The sequence below is a fragment of the Electrophorus electricus genome, unplaced genomic scaffold (assembly GCF_041902795.1).
Source record: "Electrophorus electricus isolate QZ-2024a unplaced genomic scaffold, ASM4190279v1 Scaffold27, whole genome shotgun sequence".
In the NCBI taxonomy this organism is placed as follows: Eukaryota; Metazoa; Chordata; class Actinopteri; order Gymnotiformes; family Gymnotidae; genus Electrophorus; species Electrophorus electricus.
In genome coordinates, this window is record NW_027658550.1 from 336,525 (window position 1) to 358,357 (window position 21,833).

General features: G+C 38.9%; 1 protein-coding gene and 1 pseudogene across 1 annotated transcript; both read right to left on the reverse strand.

Moving 5' to 3' along the window:
• Positions 1-6,774: 6,774 nt before the first annotated feature.
• Positions 6,775-21,286, reverse strand: LOC145655505 (TOG array regulator of axonemal microtubules protein 1-like). The gene is made up of 13 exons (XM_081709041.1): positions 20,193-21,286; positions 14,512-14,575; positions 13,023-13,154; positions 12,438-12,772; positions 11,436-11,601; positions 11,128-11,340; positions 9,552-9,669; positions 9,229-9,334; positions 8,692-8,927; positions 8,151-8,309; positions 7,698-7,824; positions 7,115-7,227; positions 6,775-6,922 (listed from the first exon to the last, which is right to left on the reverse strand). Exons 1-13 carry the CDS (start codon positions 21,225-21,227, stop codon positions 6,775-6,777), a joined length of 2,952 nt encoding a protein of 983 aa, XP_081565167.1. The 5' UTR covers positions 21,228-21,286.
• Positions 15,200-16,190, reverse strand: LOC145655549 (TOG array regulator of axonemal microtubules protein 1 pseudogene; annotated as a pseudogene).
• Positions 21,287-21,833: the final 547 nt, after the last annotated feature.

A 21,833-nucleotide genomic window follows, 5' to 3' on the forward strand; every position in this document is an offset into this window, starting at 1 on the left:
GCGAGGGACCTTGCTGAAACATCACCTAACTCATGAGTGTCATTTTACTGGTAGCTTTAGGGGTCCACCTTAAGACTCAGGTGTCCATTACATGGTATAGTAAACTATGGTTAGAAAAGCATGTTTAAATGACGGTGGGAGTGATTTATCACACTGTAACCTGACTTAACCTACACATGTATTCCCACCTTTGTGTTCCTCAGCATCCATTCATATTTCAAATAAAAATGATGACACCCCTCTATGGGTTCATAATATTTCTTTATAGCAATTCATCAAAAGCTAATATCAGTTCCACATATCACAACAGAAAACAGATCTCCAAACAAATCTTGGTGTAAACTACCATATGAAAATTTACTGGGTCCCTTTGCTTTTGTGTCTACCTACACTTGATGCAGCATGATTAGGATCTCAGAGAGCGTTACAGTTAGTAATGGAACTACAGGAGCCACAGGAAGTATGCTATTATTGGAGTGAGAGAGAGGGCAGGAGAGAGAGAGAATGTGAAAGAGAAATGGGACAGCACAGGACGCTTGCAGTCTGGAGAGATGGGAACAGAAACTAGCCAAAGGAAAAAATATGTAATAATACTTTTGGCATAGCAGGAATCACACTCTGATATGCCACTGGAAAAAAGATTTTTAAAAGGCATTAAAAGGGATAAAAGGCTCTTGGATATGATACATGGACTATACATCATACATTTTGCACATCTCTTATTATGTATGTGTCTGTATAAGAAAAGATGATTAAAAGACTAAATGAATAAAAAAGATGATTAAATACAGGCTGAGTTTGTAATAATAACAATGCTTGCTAGGATTAGCAATACAAAGACAAATAATCTGGAGAAATGCAAACATTCTAGGGAAACTGGACCAATAAGAATATGGACCTCATTAATCTGGATGGAGTAAAAATAACCACGTCTATCGCTAATCACAAAATGGAATGCATTATTCCATACTGATTATAAATGTGCATTTAACCTTCATTTTGCTGTCCAGGAAGCCATCTGAACCTTGACAACCTGCATATGGAATATGCATTAAGATTATGAAAAAAAAAGACTTAAATAGCCTGAGGAATGGGTGAATATAGGTCCTTGAGTGGTCCAAACACAGTTTTGAGAAAGGAAAGCATGTTGCTGGAAACCATTTCTGGCATAATAATAATAATAAAAAAACAATCATTTTAATGAAGAGGGAAATTGCATTTGTTCCAGGGTATGTGCTGTCTGTACTCTCTGGACAACTGAAGAGCAACTGACAAAAACATTCTCTTCCCAGCTGCTGCATCCATGTATAAAATATTAAGGCCAGCAGACTTAAAATGACATGTTTCTCAATATGGACATGTGTAAAAGAGCTGTAATAAAAGAACTGCATCTTTCATCGAATTTTGCTGTGGTATATTCTGTTCAATTAGAAGGATTTAGTTAAACCACTCTGTTTTTTTTGTCCCCTGCCACCAACATCCCTTGCTGTGGGGGAGTGGCTGGTGTGGAGAAGCATGACGAAGCATTGTTTACTTTGAATCATGTGTCCAGAGTTACACATCACTTCACCCAGCATATTTTTTTAAATTGCAAAAAATTGTAGGGGGAATTGTGATGTTCATGGTAACGTAGAGTGTGCTTCACACTGCATATTAGAAAATTACTGCACCTTTTTTTGTCCTGTATCATATGACTTGCTATGTGGGTGTGTGTGTGTGTGTGTGTGTGTGTGTGTGTGTGTGTGTGTGTGTGTGTGTGTGTGTGTGTGTGTGTGTGTGTGTGTGTGTGTGTGTGTGTGTGTGTGTGTGTGTGAGTGAGTGTGTGAGTGAGTGAGTGTGTGAGAGAGAGATTTATCATAGTCTGGCTCCACATGAATAAGTACATAAAGGCTAAATTACTGTGCTGGAAAATGGAATCAGTCCACCAACATTTTAATTGCTTTAATATAGAAGACAATATGAACATCAAAAAATTCTGATTAATTGAGTGCTTTGTATCCTCAGAAATAATTGCACATAAAGCACAGTTTAATCAGTCTAGTGGTTAACAAATCTTGCTACCAAATGATGCCAAGTTACCTCTTACTTTTATTCACTTTAAATGTGGCCTGGTACAAAAGAGGGTAAGAGATTGTGAAGTTGAACTGACCTGAGAATGGTTATCTCTGTTCTAGCTGTACTCTGCTGTGATCACCTTTTCTTTCCAGAGGTCAGTTAGCTGAATGAAGCTTGGTTTGAATGAATTTCATTGGGCAACTGTGCTTATGACTGCAAGGAGCACTGTAGGGCATCCCAGGTGACAAATATCTGGAAATCAGCAGTGAATAATGAAATGCTTAGGTAAGACTGGTCATCACTGCAAAGAACACCAGACATGGCATGAAATGTCTTCCAAATTTGGATCTACTGACAAATTGGTTTCTTAGCTGCAATATTCAGAATTTCTTCTTGCTTTCTGGGCTTAAGGAGGATGCAGTGGCCACTGTTTGTCATCCATTTCCAAATGCTTTTTGGGACTATGCACTAGTATGAAAGCATGCATTAAAGCTTGAATGTATGATTTCCTCAACCTGGGCTTTCTTGAAAGCTATAACAATGAATGATGCAACATTGCACAGCCAGTGCTATGGCTTCTCCTGTTTCCAAGGCAACAGCTTACAATGCACATGGTGGTGATGCACCACCTTACATGAGTCCTAAAAATAAAAGCACTACAAAAGGCTGCAGACCCCCAGTGTAGCCTTGCGTCTGCTGTGCTCATTAAAGTCTATGAAACCTTGTTTGATCAGGACCAATAGTAATTTTTCATCAGCTTACACTAATGGTCTTTGTAATGATGAGCGTTAATGATTAGAGGGGGTATCTCCCTCAATTATAGAGTGGATGAACTCTTGTTATGCAATTGATTAATTGACAGAGGTGCTGCAAGTTCAGGAGCCTCTCAGTTGGAAAGGTGTAGGAAATACTGCAGTCAGCAAGGTATCAGCAAGCACTTAGAGTGCCAGAGAGTCTAAGAATAGAAGCTGTTTTTTTCTTGGCCTTCTGTTTTTCAGTGTGGCAGCATCGCTGAAAGGTCAAGATGTTGTTTTAGCACACAGAACCACCTTTGAGTAACACAAGACAAAGAACGTGTCTTTTCTGAGAAGCGTGTAAAGAGAAAGCAATCACTTGCTAAAGCCTGCCCAAAAAACAATAGCATCGATCAGGGCTCTGCTCTGCTTCAGACAGGACTAGGGGAAAATGCTCTGACAGATGTGGTGATCATAGAGGGGAGACAATTGCATAACTATAAAGCAGTTAATGGATTGAATATTTAAATTACTGCTTTCATGTGCAAGTGGGTCCACCCAAAGTAGCTGATTAAAGCTTTTGGTGGACCTACGGTCTTTCCATTGTCTCTGCATAGCCATGAAAGCCACTAACCATTCACATTATATAAAATGATTCTTGGGAAGTTGAAGGTTCTGGGTGGTTGTATTTCTACAAGCCTTATTAAGTGTCACTATAAAATATCACAGGAGAAATGCTGATGAAATGCCAGGATCAGATTTAGCCTTGGCCTAAATGAACCAATCTTGTCATGGCATATTTGTTGTCATGTTGTGGCAAATCTTGGCCTAAATGTGTCTGCTAAACATTAAGGCTATATATCCAAAATCTGGGCAAGCAGCCAGATCTCTCTACATCTCTCTCTTGCGATCTCTCTCTCATACAAAACACATGTACACATGCATTCTATCACTGGCTGTTTCATAAACCCCCAGACAGTTTCTATCCTCTTACAGGTCAATTCGGAAGCATCTCCAGCAGAATATCAAGAAAGAGGTTGAATGAGACTCCAGGTACACTCTGTCACTTCCAGCGCAATCACATATTTTTTATGACTTTGGAATGTGTGTTGCGGTCATTTTTAGACATCTTTTATTGTGCAAAAACGGAAGGGTTGGCACAATGAAATTGGAGTTCCATGTAAATGGTTGTGTGTATTATTGTGAAAATTAAGTAAAAGTAACAAGAACAAGACAGACCAAAACTCAGCTCAACATTAAAATCCAATGATATTGTTTATTATAGAACAGTTAGTTCTTTGATTAGACGATAGAGATTTCATGAGTGCTGATATAGAGTATAATGGTACTCTGCTTTACAAGTGCATTTTATTAACCCTTAATTACAATTGTTATCTATCTTAGATTGTAACATTTGCTGTTATCTCATCAGAGTCACGTCATCAAATGATTTGTCAACAGACTCATATTTTTCTGTTTGCACAATAAATGGGAACATGCAGATAAATGTACATTATAAAAGTAGCCGGCCTGTGGTAACATAAACCTCCACAAAGTAGCAACCTATGGGAAAATGTTTGTGTTGTTTGGTGACAGTTCAGTACCAGTCCATTTGCGGAGCTATTTGTGTTGACAGAACCAAATAAATTAGTAAATAAACAAACAAATCATAACATATTGTAGATTATTAGTGTTAACTAATAAATGGCACTTGTGGAACTGTTGTATAAAAGCAATATCACATGTGATATTGTTTGATTTAATCTCTGGCAGAACTGGCAGAACAATAAAGGCTAAGTAAAACAATCCACACCCACCTCTTGTAACTTCTAACAAAACTCAACCTCTTCCCAGTGAGTGACTAAAATGACAATGCAGGGATTTCCAGGATTACAAGGCTTATCAGGGGAGCAAATCAAATACTATAGGCACAACTATATAACATAATCTACCACAGGCACCACCCCTCATCGTATGGATACTGTATAGCAGAATATGGATATGATTATAAGTGTTAATAGAAGTGCCATATAGTAGACTCAGAAGATCCTAATTATTCATCACACTCTCCAGTATATATTTCACTTTTCCCAGTCCTTTTACACAGGGATTCACCTTGACTTATAATTGTGCGTTGCACATGCTTTTCATACATGTGCCAAAAAAGGTAACACCTTGTGTTTCTGTTTGTCAGGGCTCCTTTATCACATAAAACCAGGTTGCGCTGGGTTATCTTATTTCAGACAATGGGCTGCGTGCTGCTAAGGCTTTTTCATGAGATTAAAGGCACTAATGCTTCAGATTGCAGTCATAATTCACAGAGGCCCTTGCGGTTGTGAGTTACAGCTCAACAGAAGTCACTGTGCCACTTTTGCCAGTTACTGAGCCTTTTTGGAAGTGTATGCTGGAGGTTTCTTGCTTCTTGGGGAGGTTACTGTTTCTTTGTTCTGAGCATGATGTCAAGACAACATTATCTTATCCATTGTACAACTTTCAAGTTCTAAAATGTCAGATTGACCCCTTTTTTGTTTCAGTTCATGACAGACATCAGCTGTAAGCATTTATAAACATAGGCAATTTCCTGAGATAGTGAAAAATAAAAATAGAAAAATAGATAGACTGTTTGTAAATGAGAATGTCCTAAAATCTAATCTGAGCTCCCCAGAGTATGAGCAATAATTATTTTCAAATAGCATTTTATTTCAGTTCATTCCTTTTAAGAATGAAAGTCTGTGCATTCAGGTAGTGGAAATCAGGGGTAAAATCAGTGGCAGTTTGATCTGCAGTGATAGAGGTGCCTCAATGATCTACAGTGATCATCTTCACACATTTTCAAACAGAAGAATGTGTAGCTGCAGTAGTCTTGACAGTTTGCCAGTTACACTCTGATGTGAATTGACAATGTTTAGGGACAGCTGCCAACATCCACATTTTTAGAATGAATTCTCTTGTTTAGCAAGGGAATTTTGTTGAAGAAACTTTGTACCACAATGATGTGATTATTTTTTATTGAAAGGAACACAGAAATAAATGTCACACTGGAGTAGTGTGTATAAAGCAAAAATAATTTATCAGTCATTGCACAGCTTATACTGTGGGTGTCAATACATATAAGGACCTAAAGGTTAAGGCTGAATCTAAGGATATTGTGCTGGGTGGCGTGTCAAAGAAAAGGGTTACACAAGGGAGTATGCCATACTAACAATGACCAATTTTCTATATGATCTAACAGGAATATATATATAAGAAGTGAAAATAAGAATCAGTAACTACAACAGATAGCACCCTTTTACAAAATATTTTTCATATCAAAGAAAGGAACTACTAGATTGTATCTCATAAAATTAATACATTTTGGATATATAAATTAAATTTGTTGTATAATCATGTTGTGATTATCCTGTTCCATGTATTTAATTTTTTTAATTAATTCCAGTATTTAATTTTTTACCATACTGATGTCATGACCAAAATAGACTTCTATATCATTAATTTTTTAAACAATAAACCATAAAACATCACATGAAGCGTGTTATTCTTGAAAACATTTACATTTTTTTATTCCAGTTAAAGAAAAAATACTTGGTCAGTTCAGTGCATGGCCCAGCTGACAGCCAAATGTATACACAACATCTTAGCAAAGTCTGCACAGGCTCAACTCCATTATCCTTGTTGATAATATGGCTACAACCATATTTACTTGCTAAACTCCACCTGTCCTCCAGCACTAATGCACCTCAAATGACAGCAGCTTGTGGGCATCATAACTCTAAGCATAACTCATAACACATCAAACAGAATTGGCAAAGCACTTCTCAGCATCTCTGCAGACAGCAAGTGTTGAATATATCAGATTGGCTTCCTAGAGTGCTGCTGAGGTCATTCTGTTCTGATTCTGAGTTCAGCTTCATGCCATAAGTCAGTGACCCCTTGTGTGCTCACAGTCTGTTTAAATAGCACCTTGGCAATAAGTGTCACAGAACGCTCATCTCCCGCGAGTCATGTGGTTTGGCCCGCCACGTACAGTTGGGAGGATCCCACACCTGGACCTTGTCCTGTCTGTGTATTTAAGCTGTTTGATGTACTTGGTCTTGTCTGCAATGCTGTGGACCTGTGCTTTGCTGGCATCTTTGCTGAACACACACAACAAGAGAGAAAATGTAAGGATTGGTTTATTGTAATAAAAAGAAATTTAATGTGGTTACAATAAATTTAAAACAACAACAACAACAATAACAACAACATAATCACCATCAAAAAGTAGAAAGATTAAAGCAGTTTCAATAGGAACTCATGTTTTTTGCTTTGATTGTTTAAAAATTCACCTGCTGACAATCTGAGGTTGACGGTTTATAGAGGAGGCATACCTCATTCCACCGCAAGGGATATAGCGCCTGCCTCGAGCTGAAGGGGTATCCTGAGGCTTCTCACCCGGGACCTAAATCCACATCAGCATCACTGGGTGATGACTCTCCAGATAATGAAGACCAAATGTTCTTTCATACTTTGTTTCTAACTACTGGGTCTGGGACTGCACTGTGCAATATCTATACCTTACTGTAAATACAATATTTGAACTATTATAATGGGAGATCACAAACTATTTACTAGGAGACAACTGTATTGCCTCATCTTTTTGTACACTGACATCTTTAATATATGATTTTGGCTTAATATATTTGCTGTATATACATACTGCTGTGTACAATGTGTGGTGCCTTGCACTGCTCTGTACTTTAGTATTTGTTTAAAACATTTGTCTACCTTGTCAGCTCTGAGGTGGGTTTCACTAATACTGTGAATAAGTTTAGTGAATAAGCTTTGTTTAGTCAGTAAGCTTACAGCATAGTGGCTGAATGGAATTAAAAATCCTAATCATATATACAAATATATGTGCTGAATTGTCACCTTGGATTTCAGAGTGAGGACAGTGGCCCTGATGGTGGGCAGGTCTTTGGTAGGGATGTACTTTTCCACCATCTTATCAAAGTCGTGATGAGACGAAAGGAACAGTAGCATGCGGCGACCAAAGTACCTGAGACAAATAACAGCCCCGTTCCCATGAGAGAACCATGAGGGAGGAACTTAAGGGTGACTCACAGCACACCAACAAATTGTACCAGTCTACTACATTTACTACAATTAAGCAGAGTCCAATATTTATTAGTATATTTATTTTACCAGGACACAATTCCAGTTGCCAAGACACTCTGTGTCTAAAAAACTTCTATTACTCTACAATTTAGCTGCATTTGCTGACTTCAGAGTGTCATAGTTGGGAGACTAAAAGAATAAACCAAAAGATTACTATCTGGGCATGTGAAAAGCTTTGATAGTTTTCCATCTGATCCTGGTACCAACCTGGTTTCTTGGGAAGAGTCTTGCGCCAATTTGGAGACTGCAGGTAGAATTCGATTAGTCACACCTTTTGTCCCAGACAATAAGCGGTCAGCGCCAATCTTTTCTATCAAAGTAGCCAAATGCTGAGAAGTGCACTTTCTTACTGCAGCATTCAAATGACTTTTGAGGAGAACACAAACGAGAAAAGAGAAGGAAATATTTAAAGGCACTCAAAAAAGTATGACATAATAACAAATATGTAGTAATCTAGTCAATGTATACAGTGCAATGTTTAACTCTTTCATCTTTAAAGTAACTTAATACACTTATCTATGAACTAAAGGCATAATCAAATTATCCTATTCTATTTGATGGCTTTAAAAAAAATCTTTAAGAGGATAAATCAACAAAAATACTGTCCAATGCCAAAAAACATTTCGAAACACCAAAGGATAAGTGAAAATAATAGCAAACAGCAGCCAAAGCGCTCTCATTTGTTGGCCTCTTGACTGCTGCAGCTAGATGAAAGCTATAGCTGAAAGCTAACTGCAAGTTAACTGACCCGAGTCCTCCAGCGAGAAGAGCGTTCATGCTTCGGGTGGGGGTGCAGTTCTGCACCATGCAGTCCAGGGCTGTGTCCACATCCTGCCTAATAAAAGCATTGGACTCTCCTGCTTTGTGGAGGAGGACCTTGGCTGTAGCTTCCACCTCCTGGTCCATACTTTTCTGCAGGCCAGAGTACAACTCTCCCAAGGTCACCACCGCCACGCGTGACACTCCAGAGCGTAGGTTCTGAACCTGGGGGAAGGAAGACATTCCAGCTTGTGTTATGCCAAGAAATGGCTTCATCACTCATTATTACAGTTAAATATGGCATCTAAAATGCCCTTAGATGAAAATTATTTTTATAATAATTTCAAGCATTATACTAACTTTACTGAAAGATCTGTGTAGTTTTTGGCAGCAATGTCTCAATAACATAGGCTGATGGTGTATGACAAAAAATTTAATGGTATTATAGGTTAATTTTAGGAATCAGACAGATTCACAGGAAGTTACAAGGAGTCAGACGCAATAGTGAGCAGATATAGTCACTTACCTCTTGATTAAGAACAAGGCAGACATCATGAAGCCTACTACTAAGCACATCAGAGTGATACCGTGCTAAACTACGCATGAGTATCAGGCCATCAATCTTCTTCTCCCTGTATGAAATATTGGACAAACACAAACTGTAAAAGTAGGTTATCATAACTGAAAAAAGATTATGAAAGAGGGGACAAAAGGAAAAAAGTGATAGTGATAAAATCACTTTACTAATTTCTAAGCATATGTATCATATATGCAGAAAATCATAAATTACTAAACTGTTTTACTTGACCCTAGCCAAATGCGTCATAATTTTACAGGTATGAGATTTACCAGTCATCAGAGCTAAGCAGTCTGAAGCTCTGAGTGACAGCAAGGTCCGGTTTAGAGAACGGCCGCAAAGCCAGCTGCTCATGGGGATTCTTCCTGGGGGTTCCTGGTGTGAGTTCATCTAAAGAGGAATACCGCACCACAAACAAACTGACTACTTATTTTAGGGCTACCAGTTCAACTTTGTTTCAAATCAACTTGACTGCAAAACATAACATTATTCAAGATGGCCAACTACATTTAATGGCCTTGCACAGTATTTTTTCTCCTTACTCAAAATGTTGTATTAGCTGGAAGTATGTGATTATCTTCATACTTCTGCTTCAGTTCAGTAGTTATTGGGCATTGTAGAGTGCATAAAACAACCTCTAATTGTTTTATTTTTTCTATACCGCCTAACTTCTATTTAGGACTTACACTTTATGTGGTGTTATCTTTGATGTCACAGATAACACTAATTGACTATAGGGAATCATAAGCTATGTAATATTGCATATACATGAACTGTGAAATCAACTGACCCTACTACACTTCAATCACTGCACATAGCTCTTTTCAAGGAACAGAGATGACATGTACATACAAATGCTCAGTTTTTGTATACAAACGGGAAAAGGGTTACTCTACATTTTATTCCAGAAAACAAGACCAAATCAAGGTTGCTCAAATTTCTTTCTGGGGTCTAAGTGACACCCAATACAAGAGTTTGTAGCAAGCATTTTACTGTGAAATAATTTGCAAACTGAGCTCAATACAGCTCTAGATTTGCCTGCCGACTATAACTGAAACACAACACCTTTCCCCACACTTACTGGAGGTAATATTGATAAGTTAGTAAGTCTTTGATATTAATTAACAGCCATTGTTTTCATTCGACACTTTATTCAATACCGTAGCAAGTAATGGAAAATATAACAAAACGTTAGTACATGCAAACGTTTGCTAATTTTGTGCAATTTGGGTCAACAAATGTATTTTTTATAACGTTATGATACACCAACACTATTTGAAATTGCCACCAGTCTCTGCCTGTCCCATGTTTAGCTCTCTCCGTGCGTAGTCAAAGCCTGTTAGCTAGACCTGATTAACCAGCCGAATATACGCTAGTTAGCTAACGTTCCTTAATAGCTTTAATGTAAACATGATCAATATGTAATAAATGCACAGATGATATTGCTATAAATGTATTCTTAAAATACGAACTGTGGTGTCCTCTAATTGATTAGTCTATTTAAACACAGCAAGGATTCTGCTGTTGACCAAAATCCCTAATAGCTTTTCACACAGAGGCTGTCAATGAATCCTCTGAGGTCCACGCCCAAACAGCAGAATGGTAAAAGGACAACACTCTTTTTAATGTCGTTTTATGGTTTAAAAAAATGATAGTAGGAAGGTGACTGGAATATTTAACATTCTTTGGAATATATATGGTTGTTTTTTTTTTTGTTTTTTTGCATTTTTAAACAAACAACTGTGCAGGGCCTTTAAAACACAATTGTGTGATACAGCGTTTAGAGCAAATCTATTTACTCAAGAGCAGTGACCATGCATGAAGCGCAGAATAACAGGTGACACTCACCAGAGCAGTTTGAAAGGGGTGGACATGCTCTGTTCAGACTGGGGGCTTGTTGGCGTCGTGGCAGCATGCGTCTGGAAGGAGCCGTGGGAGGGCTGGGATGAATGAAACTTTTGACCAGGCTTCTGGGTGCGTGTGTGCTGTTGGGGCTCGAGGGCAAATCATCCAGGAGTTCAGCCTTCGTGGATGCTAGAACACTACCGTTGCGCTGCAAATCTGATGGGAAGGAGATTAACAGGCTATGGTGACTACAGAGCTTCCATGAGTCTCAGTAAGCACGAGGAGGAGCATTCATTGAGGTCAACCGTTACCTTTCAGAGATGCCGTGTCGTCTGAGCCCACGTCAAATGCCATGTGTCTAAAGTTCTGCTTCAATCGTTGCATGTTCTGCCACTCCCCCTGTATAGGCGGAACTTCTTGCTGCTCCAGACGATGTTGATGCATCTTAACCCTTGCAAACCTAAACGGCTTTACCCTCTCCAACAAATACACATACATGAATAACCACATAGCATCTCTATTCAAGACTGTCAATCAGAACCTGGAGGACCGGACTGAAATTATGCAACGTAGGAGTCAATTTGCATTAAAATCTTGTCAAATCGTTATTTTATCAAAATTTTACTGTCAAACTGGCAACAAAGTCATTCCATATCAACAGCACATTCAAAAACCACTGCTGAAGTTAGGAAAGATTAAAGTAAAGGGAATCAATAAATATTAGCAGATTGTTCAATAAAACAAAATAAACATTGTCTCACCGCTGCTTTTTCTGGCTCAGTGCTTTCTTCCGAATCCATATGGCCAGCTGAAACAGCATGGCCATACACCCCAATCAGTGGCTCCCTGGGGGGTTTTCTTACCAACTCCTCCTGTTCTGGGGACAGAGTCACTCCAGGGTAGCAGGGAGCACCAGTGAAGCCAAAAACTCCTGTCATGGTGGTAAAAAAGTGTCAGTTTAAGGCAAAGCCACATCAACCTCTGTGTACTTCACATATGGAGAAACACACCAGTCAAAAGTGAAGGCAGCTGCATTACAATCACAGTAAACAGTTTACATTTTCATCCTGTAATTGGCATCCTTGTTACCAACTATCAAGTTCTTACTCAAAATGTGATTAGATATCACAAAGATATAACAAAGAATAACTGAAAGCAAGACATCCATTCCAGATTAAGTAGAGCTCATGTAAATGTGTGACCCAACAATGATTCAGTTTCTTTTTTTTTTTAAATTGAATCCTGAAATCTTACATTTCAATACAATTTGATATTTCAGTATGATTCATTTTTAATTCTGACACTGCTAAATACTGAAGAGCCAAAAATGCTTTGGCAGTTTCCCACTGAACAAAGACACATTTTCTAAGCAATGTAGCTATGCCCTCACCTGTTTTATCCCCCCATGAGCTGGGGTCCCTGTGACGAGGGATCGTATCTCGCTTGTTGGGCCATGTATTGGACATGGACAGTGAGGAGTTTGCATGGCATCTACGAGGCAGGGTGGGAGTCAGCTGCACTCCCGGAAGAGTGGCCAGAGGGTAGGAGGGCAGCAGAAAAGACCCGGGGGGGGGTGGATTGGAAGGAACTGAAAAGGTGCGCTCTACACTGGGGTTACCAGACAGCAAGCGGTTGGCTTTGGGCAAACCTGTATGGAAAAGAGCATCTATTCTCAAGAGAATCTTCCATGACTATTCATTTGGCAGCAAATAATGTTCAGTAGCTCCTTTCATTTGACACTCAGTGAGTGAAGTTTATGGTCAAGTGATGCCTTGATTCCAATTATTCTATTTAGCAATATTTTACAACAAAACAAATCTATTGCAAAAATTATGCAAATGTGCTATTTTCTACATTTTGTATATATAAATAAAGTAAAATCAACATCAACAAGTCACCTCTGTCAGAATCACTGAGATTAGCTGCTTTTAAAATATCTGGGTCCGCACCAAGGCTACCGCTTCGACAAAGTCTACCCACTGTCTCTCTTTTCCATCCTGGAGCATCGGGCTGGAAAGGCTCTACTGAATCTGGAGAATGAAACAGAAACAGGAAACTTGAGGACAATTTGAAGCATCAGCTCAGCATATGTAACTAATAGGCACACATCAGACTACAAATGCATACCAAAAAACAACTAAGCGGTAAACAAAAAGTGAGCAATAGCAATTTAGATTTTATAACTAAAGACTTTAACATAATTTTAAGAAAACTTAATCATATGGTTACATTGTTTACAGGAGACCTCTGTAGGCTCTTCTTGGATTTGAACAGTGCAGGTGGGATCTTTTATCAACAGACTGCAATAAAAGATTCAAGTCTAGTCTTGCCTGCAGTCTTATAATGTCAATGCCAACTAAAATAGGACTTGGTAAAAATCACAAATTCCTTACATCACACAGACCGCTGCAGCACACCAGAGCTCAACACTGGCCTTGTTTCACCCAGCATATTAAAGAAGCCATGTTATATAGATGATTGCGTTTGCAGCCATCTAGATGTGGTATCAGAAGCCAGCAAAGCAACATGACAATGTTTTGTTTGTTTGTTGGGGCGGGTTAAAATAATGACAAAGTGACAACTATAATCAATATACATGTATAGCCAGTATTATACTAAGCTTCTATATCAATGGTAGGAAGCATTATCATCCTAGGCTAAACAAAACTGCCCAACAAATAATGTGTTTCACCGTAAACCCACCCTGCATGTGGGTGGTCATGGTGCCCACTCTAGTGTGCTCTACTCAGTCATCTACAAACATATCACTGCTAAAATTAGTACTGGAGCATGAAATACACTCAAATTCAGACTTCCTCTAGTGTTTCTAATAAATACTACTCCCATGTTTCATAATCCACACACTGCTACATTGTGTTAATGCTTCGGTGTGGATTTTAGGATATTTTTCATGATGCCAAATTTTTTTTCCATAAAGTACAGGAATATTGAAAAGTACTGAAGAACGCCCATATTAATAGCAGCAGTCCGAATACTGATAGAAACCCACTTCAATGTATTCCATGTACTCATACACATTTAAAACTTAACAATGAGTTAACATTTTCATTTCATGTCTTGACCTACATGTTACAAGTCTGGGTGGCATGTTCAAGGACAAATGTCCAGATAAATTAACACACACACACACACGCACGCACGCGCACGCACACACACACACACACACACTAATTAGCTAGATAATTAGCTGCTAATTTAAGGTGTGAAAATGAAAGCATGAGTAAAGGCAGAAACAGTAAAAGACACAAGAGACATGGGAATACAAATCAACATGTATTTATAGGTTGTATGTTGAAAACCTAGTAAGAAAATAGGACAAATCTAAAATAGAGGACACAAAGAGAAAACAAAGAGACATTTACTTACCAGAGTTTGTGCCACAGTTTTTCTGATTCAGCCTCAAGGAGGTAGTGAGATCTTCCACACTAAACTAAAGCAGCAACAACAAAAAACAGTCCCTTATTATTGAACATTTATAAGTAAGCATGTAGCAAACCATGATATTCCTTTTTTTAAATAGACATCTGTTCTGTTGTAGCTCAGTACACAATGCTTTCTTAACAAAAATGTACAGGACATTGTGCAATTTTATGCAACTAAATTACAATGAAAATAGTACTGAAACAGTTCAACATGAAAAATAATGGGGGTCATGTTATAAAAATGAAGTGACTCAAAACTTACACATTAGGCAAAACAGTTCAGGTCTGCAGAAGGGCAGTAATGTAAGAAGTAATGTTGATGGAAATTGGAATATGGAATAGAAAACAACTTGTAGCCTAACACAAATAAATAAGATTCACAGCTACATAAAGGAAAAAAAAGGTAAAGTAGCTTGTTGAGTTTGGAGCTGCATTCAAAATAGTACATTCTCTCATTTTTAACCTTATTTTTCCTTTTTTGTAATTCTGTGTGTGCATGTAAAATTAACTTCATGAGGTAATCACCCACCTTATCAGATAACTTTGCATTTGATGCACTGCAAGGCTGCTTGTTTACTAAACATGGGAGGAAAGACCTCTCCCAGGGTAGCTTGTTTTTCGCCTTCCTAGCGCTAACTACTCTCTTGTGTGACTGGAGGCCATCTGTAAGAGAACCAAAGCTGCCGTAGCCACTCAGTCGATCCGAATCTGGTTCTGTGTGGTGGCTCTGTGCACTGTTAACTTTCCCTCCATTAATAACCCAGTTCAGGTCAGCTCCAGAGCCAAACTGAGGTATTCGCCGTTGACCAGGCTTGGGGATGACCAGTGCGTATTCCACCATACCATCTGCAGACAATCGGGGGAGAATATGTCTGGCTCTTCGTGCCTGTACTGCAGCCATAAGTCCCTCCACATCTCCAGTGAAGTCCAACCTGTCAATGGCCTTCATGAGTAGCTGTTTTTTTCCTGTGTCAAGACAGCAGTCAAAAACAGCAAAGAGCTCCAGAGCAGCATGTCGGACCCTCTTTTTATTGTCTGCAAGATAAGGAGCCACTACAGAACACAGATTAGGGATATTGAAGTCTTTTCTGGGGTGTGTGAGCATAGCAGCTGTGATGATGTTGATGACATCTTCTCTGACTCTGGAATTTTTGTGCCTTAGCTGTCCTATTACAAGTTCCAAAACTTTCTGTGGACCTACAATCCTCATGAGGTGACGAAAAATATTCATGTACTCATTCCGGGGAACAGTCCGTGCGTCCCCCAAAGTTTTGAGGGCCACACATACAATCTGTTTATAATGTCTGTCCACGGCGTAGTCCAGGTTTTGAACCAGGAGGCTGATAACCTGTAAAGTGCCATACAAGACTTTGAAGTTTGTATCATCCAGAAGTCTACGTAAAAAATTGATGAAGTCCACAATACTGTCAGAGGAAACGGTTTTCAAGTCCAGCTCTGAAATAATGTTCTTCAGCTCTTCTACCCCATTTGTTCGGCTCTGGTAGTTCTCGTGATCAAGGAGTTGTTCGTGTAACTCCGGCGATATTAGCGCATAAATCATCATTGATCAGACTCATTGATCCAATCACTGATTTGGAAAAGCAATATAGCCAGTTGGCTAGCTAGCGCACTTCAGCAGCGTGTTGGATAGGTGCTATATCACCAAGTCAGTTTGTCAGGAGCTCAACTTGGAAAGAATCCGTTAGCTAACTAGCTAAGCTAGTTAACCTAGGTTAGCAATCGCAATCGCAGTAACGCTACAGTTCAAGCAACACTGTCCAGTATTGTTGACAATTAGGATATTTACAAAGACTGTGTTCTCCAACAAGAATAAAAAGCACTTTCCTCTTTTGAATTCCAGTACGATCTTGAAAGTTGGGTATATGTAAACACATAGACTTGCTCGGAATTTTCTTCTCAGACCATCGTTCATCACAGTTCATCGTCTGGAATCAAAAAAACACTATGTCAAAAAACAACTGCTTCCATGGTGACGCGAGTTCTCGTAACCGCGAAGATTCGACCTCGCGCGTGAAAATATGGGAATTGTGACCAAATATGCTTGACCGTATTGGACCATAAATTATGTTCATTCAAATGGCCTATAACGATACAACAACTCTTCTTATGTGTAGCTGTTCACAATAACGTTATTCTGCGTCCATATCTCTGTTTAAGGACATTTACATGGTATAAAATCCCAATGGATGTCTGTACTCTAAAAAAAAAGCTCAGCAGGTTTTCTAAATTTCACTCGTATGTCCGTGGTTTGTGGGTAATTTCAAATCTTTTGCATCTTTTGCATCCACACTAAAACAATGTTATGTTCCAGGGTGTATGGAACCCTCCAGATTCCAAACTATGTTTGGTATTAAATAGAGTTATTTTGTAATTCTGAACTGTAGCTTTTTTGTAGACACCAGATGCATACATTAGTTCTGGGTCTACATAGGTTCAGAGAATCCCAAGTGAAGTTAAAGAAATATATATTTTAGTTTTAGAATTAAGCCTAGAGTGAGCCAATAGTGAACTTTCCCAGATATACCTAATTTAGTGTGTCTGTGTCTTAAACAACCTGGATCTCAACACCACCAAGATGTGGAAATTATAATGTACTTCAGGAAGCATCCTCTTGCACCCTCCTCATTAGTCATTAAGAAACTGGTCAATGCAGTGGAATCCTGCAAATTCATTTCAGATGCAGGATTCTACTATTACAAAGAAAGTACAGAAGCGCAGGTATGTCTTAATCAAAAGCTTAATTACATTTTAGGCTCCACTAATGCACAGTCCAGAAACCAGCTGCAGCATATCATTGAGTGCGCTCAGAAAGTCATCTTTCTCTTTCTCTCTTTTCTCTTTCTCATTCCTTGCTGAGCTTCATCAGTCTAGAAACTCCAAAAGTTCTGCAAATCCCTTCACCTGGATGTCACTTATTTCAGAAACTCCCCAATGGAAAACACTTTAAAGCATTCAAAACCAATACTAACCAGCATCTGACCTGTTTCTTTCCCAATGGCATATCTTTGCTGAACCACAATCCTCTGCAGTCCTGATGAAAACCAGTTCAATTGAATTCAAATTTATTTCTGTAGCACCTTTTACTACATTCATTGTAACAAAACAGCTTTACTGATGTCAGAGTCTGGACCCCCCACTGAGCAAGCCAAAGGTGACATTGGCAAGGTAAAACTATGGGTGTAACAAAGAATCCTCAAGAGGAATCAAGACTTGAAGGAGGTATCTGTCCTTAAATGGTCAACACCAGACAGCACAACAACAAAATAAGCAATGAGATCAAAATATCAGTAAGAAAGGAGTCATTTAGGAGCAAATAGTGATTAGGAATTAGGAAAAACTTAGAAATGTAATTACTGCTGAAGCAATTCACACAGCCTAGTGAACTGTCATGTTTACAAAACTGTACCTTACATGTCACAAATTTTAATTCATTTTGCAAATAGAATTGTATACTGTAAAATGTTTCATTTACTTCTACATATTGTATACGTCTACATCTTGATATTTATCCCCAGTGAAATGTATATACTGCCATTTATACTGTAGTGTGCATGTTGTATTTGGGTTAGCTATTTTCTAGTCTTTCATCAATACGCTTTTGATAACAGGGCTGCTTCTAGCTGGATTTTTTGGTGGCCCATTCCCAAGTAATTAGTGACAATGACGTGTAACTCATGCAACATGGCTGTGTGTTTAACTTCTGCCCTCACTAACAAATGCACACATTTCGTCACACTACAATTTATGAAACAGCATGTTGGATAGACTAATCATGCTTTCTCATTCATGCCATGCCAAACTGGAATCTAGCATAAATATGCTCCAGTCTGATGTGCGATCAGTATAGGATAAAAATTGTACCACTCAGTTAACAGAACAGTTATGTAAATATGCTAGGCGATTGAAATATATTACATTTCTAGTTTCCAGCAGCAGTTATCATATGCCAAAGACTGTATATACATGAAAAAGATCAATAACAAAAACAAATCTTGTCTCAACATCCACAAAGAAGCTCTTACAGCCTACCACAACTAATCACACCACTACCTTATTGTGTAGTGGAACAGAGATTAAAGAGAAAGAGGCGCGTGGTATAAAGCAAATTGAATTATAAACACATACTATATAGGGAAAATGACATTTGTGACATGCACATTTTGAAATGGTAATGTGATTGGGTTGTTTTTTTTTTCTGGAGTGCTATTTAGTGCACCCTTCTCCCGGAAGTTACGCAGACAGAACCTCTTTTGTGTTTGTTTTTCCTGACAAATGCTCAAGGCTTCTGTCACTAGCGTGTTGATCTCCGCTACTGCGATACATTAGACCTCGTTGGCACATCCAAAAGGTTGAATACAGGTAATTAACATCAGTTTCGTAATATTTTCACACTGCTTGATTGTAGTAGAGCGCGCTGGACTAGTTTGTTGCTAACGTTACATAGACAGTCGGCACATCCTGGCAAAGTTTATTTTTAGCAGCAACTGTAGTTAGCTAGCGAGCTTGCGAACATTAACCACAATAGCGAGCCGTTAGCATGTCATCAAGCTAATGGTACCCGTCTAGCTAGCTACCTAGCTAGCATCATCAGGATTCAGACAGGTGATTTGATCTCGGCCATGAGCAGCTACTGTGAATGACCTTCTGATTTTTAACATTTGACTTAAGTATTATTAGATAGATAAATAGATAGATAGATAGCTTTGTAAAGGTCAATAGCTAGGTTGAGCAAAGAACTAAGAAGTAAACGTTTTTAGCAAGATACTTAGAATGTTTATGGTTTTCTTAAAGTGCTGGTAGCTTAACAATTATTTATGGTCTCCTTGCTGTATAATCACGTTAACTTGGTTCTATCTAGCTAACCTAGCTACGGCGGTAATAAACATTACTGTTAGCTAGCTACTTAGCTATTTTAGCCAGCTCACTCAATGTGTTAACGTTTCATCAGAAGCCAATGCGTTCTAACCGAGTAGGTACGATATTTCCGCTTGTATTTAACTTTAACGTATTAGTCGTTTTTAAAGTTGTTGGCTAACTAACTGATTCAGCCTCAAGGAGGTAGTGAGATCTTCCACACTAAACTAAAGCAGCAACAACAAAAAACAGTCCCTTATTATTGAACATTTATAAGTAAGCATGTAGCAAACCATGATATTCCTTTATTTTAAATGGACATCTGTTCTGTTGTAGCTCAGTACACAATGCTTTCTTAACAAAAATGTACAGGACATTGTGCAATTTTATGCAACTAAATTACAATGAAAATAGTACTGAAACAGTTCAACATGAAAAATAATGGGGGGGGTCATGTTATAAAAATGAAGTGACTCAAAACTTACACATTAGGCAAAACAGTTCAGGTCTGCAGAAGGGCAGTAATGTAAGAAGTAATGTTGATGGAAATTGGAATATGGAATAGAAAACAACTTGTAGCCTAACACAAATAAATAAGATTCACAGCTACATAAAGGAAAAAAAAGGTAAAGTAGCTTGTTGAGTTTGGAGCTGCATTCAAAATAGTACATTCTCTCATTTTTAACCTTATTTTTCCTTTTTTGTAATTGTGTGTGCATGTAAAATTAACTTCATGAGGTAATCACCCACCTTATCAGATAACTTTGCATTTGATGCACTGCAAGGCTGCTTGTTTACTAAACATGGGAGGAAAGACCTCTCCCAGGGTAGCTTGTTTTTCGCCTTCCTAGCGCTAACTACTCTCTTGTGTGACTGGAGGCCATCTGTAAGAGAACCAAAGCTGCCGTAGCCACTCAGTCGATCCGAATCTGGTTCTGTGTGGTGGCTCTGTGCACTGTTAACTTTCCCTCCATTAATAACCCAGTTCAGGTCAGCTCCAGAGCCAAACTGAGGTATTCGCCGTTGACCAGGCTTGGGGATGACCAGTGCGTATTCCACCATACCATCTGCAGACAATCGGGGGAGAATATGTCTGGCTCTTCGTGCCTGTACTGCAGCCATAAGTCCCTCCACATCTCCAGTGAAGTCCAACCTGTCAATGGCCTTCATGAGTAGCTGTTTTTTTCCTGTGTCAAGACAGCAGTCAAAAACAGCAAAGAGCTCCAGAGCCGCATGTCGGACCCTCTTTTTATTGTCTGCAAGATAAGGAGCCACTACAGAACACAGATTAGGGATATTGAAGTCTTTTCTGGGGTGTGTGAGCATAGCAGCTGTGATGATGTTGATGACATCTTCTCTGACTCTGGAATTTTTGTGCCTTAGCTGTCCTATTACAAGTTCCAAAACTTTCTGTGGACCTACAATCCTCATGAGGTGACGAAAAATATTCATGTACTCATTCCGGGGAACAGTCCGTGCGTCCCCCAAAGTTTTGAGGGCCACACATACAATCTGTTTATAATGTCTGTCCACGGCGTAGTCCAGGTTTTGAACCAGGAGGCTGATAACCTGTAAAGTGCCATACAAGACTTTGAAGTTTGTATCATCCAGAAGTCTACGTAAAAAATTGATGAATTCCACAATACTGTCAGAGGAAACGGTTTTCAAGTCCAGCTCTGAAATAATGTTCTTCAGCTCTTCTACCCCATTTGTTCGGCTCTGGTAGTTCTCGTGATCAAGGAGTTGTTCGTGTAACTCCGGCGATATTAGCGCATAAATCATCATTGATCAGACTCATTGATCCAATCACTGATTTGGAAAAGCAATATAGCCAGTTGGCTAGCTAGCGCACTTCAGCAGCGTGTTGGATAGGTGCTATATCACCAAGTCAGTTTGTCAGGAGCTCAACTTGGAAAGAATCCGTTAGCTAACTAGCTAAGCTAGTTAACCTAGGTTAGCAATCGCAATCGCAGTAACGCTACAGTTCAAGCAACACTGTCCAGTATTGTTGACAATTAGGATATTTACAAAGACTGTGTTCTCCAACAAGAATAAAAAGCACTTTCCTCTTTTGAATTCCAGTACGATCTTGAAAGTTGGGTATATGTAAACACATAGACTTGCTCGGAATTTTCTTCTCAGACCATCGTTCATCACAGTTCATCGTCTGGAATCAAAAAAACACTATGTCAAAAAACAACTGCTTCCATGGTGACGCGAGTTCTCGTAACCGCGAAGATTCGACCTCGCGCGTGAAAATATGGGAATTGTGACCAAATATGCTTGACCGTATTGGACCATAAATTATGTTCATTCAAATGGCCTATAACGATACAACAACTCTTCTTATGTGTAGCTGTTCACAATAACGTTATTCTGCGTCCATATCTC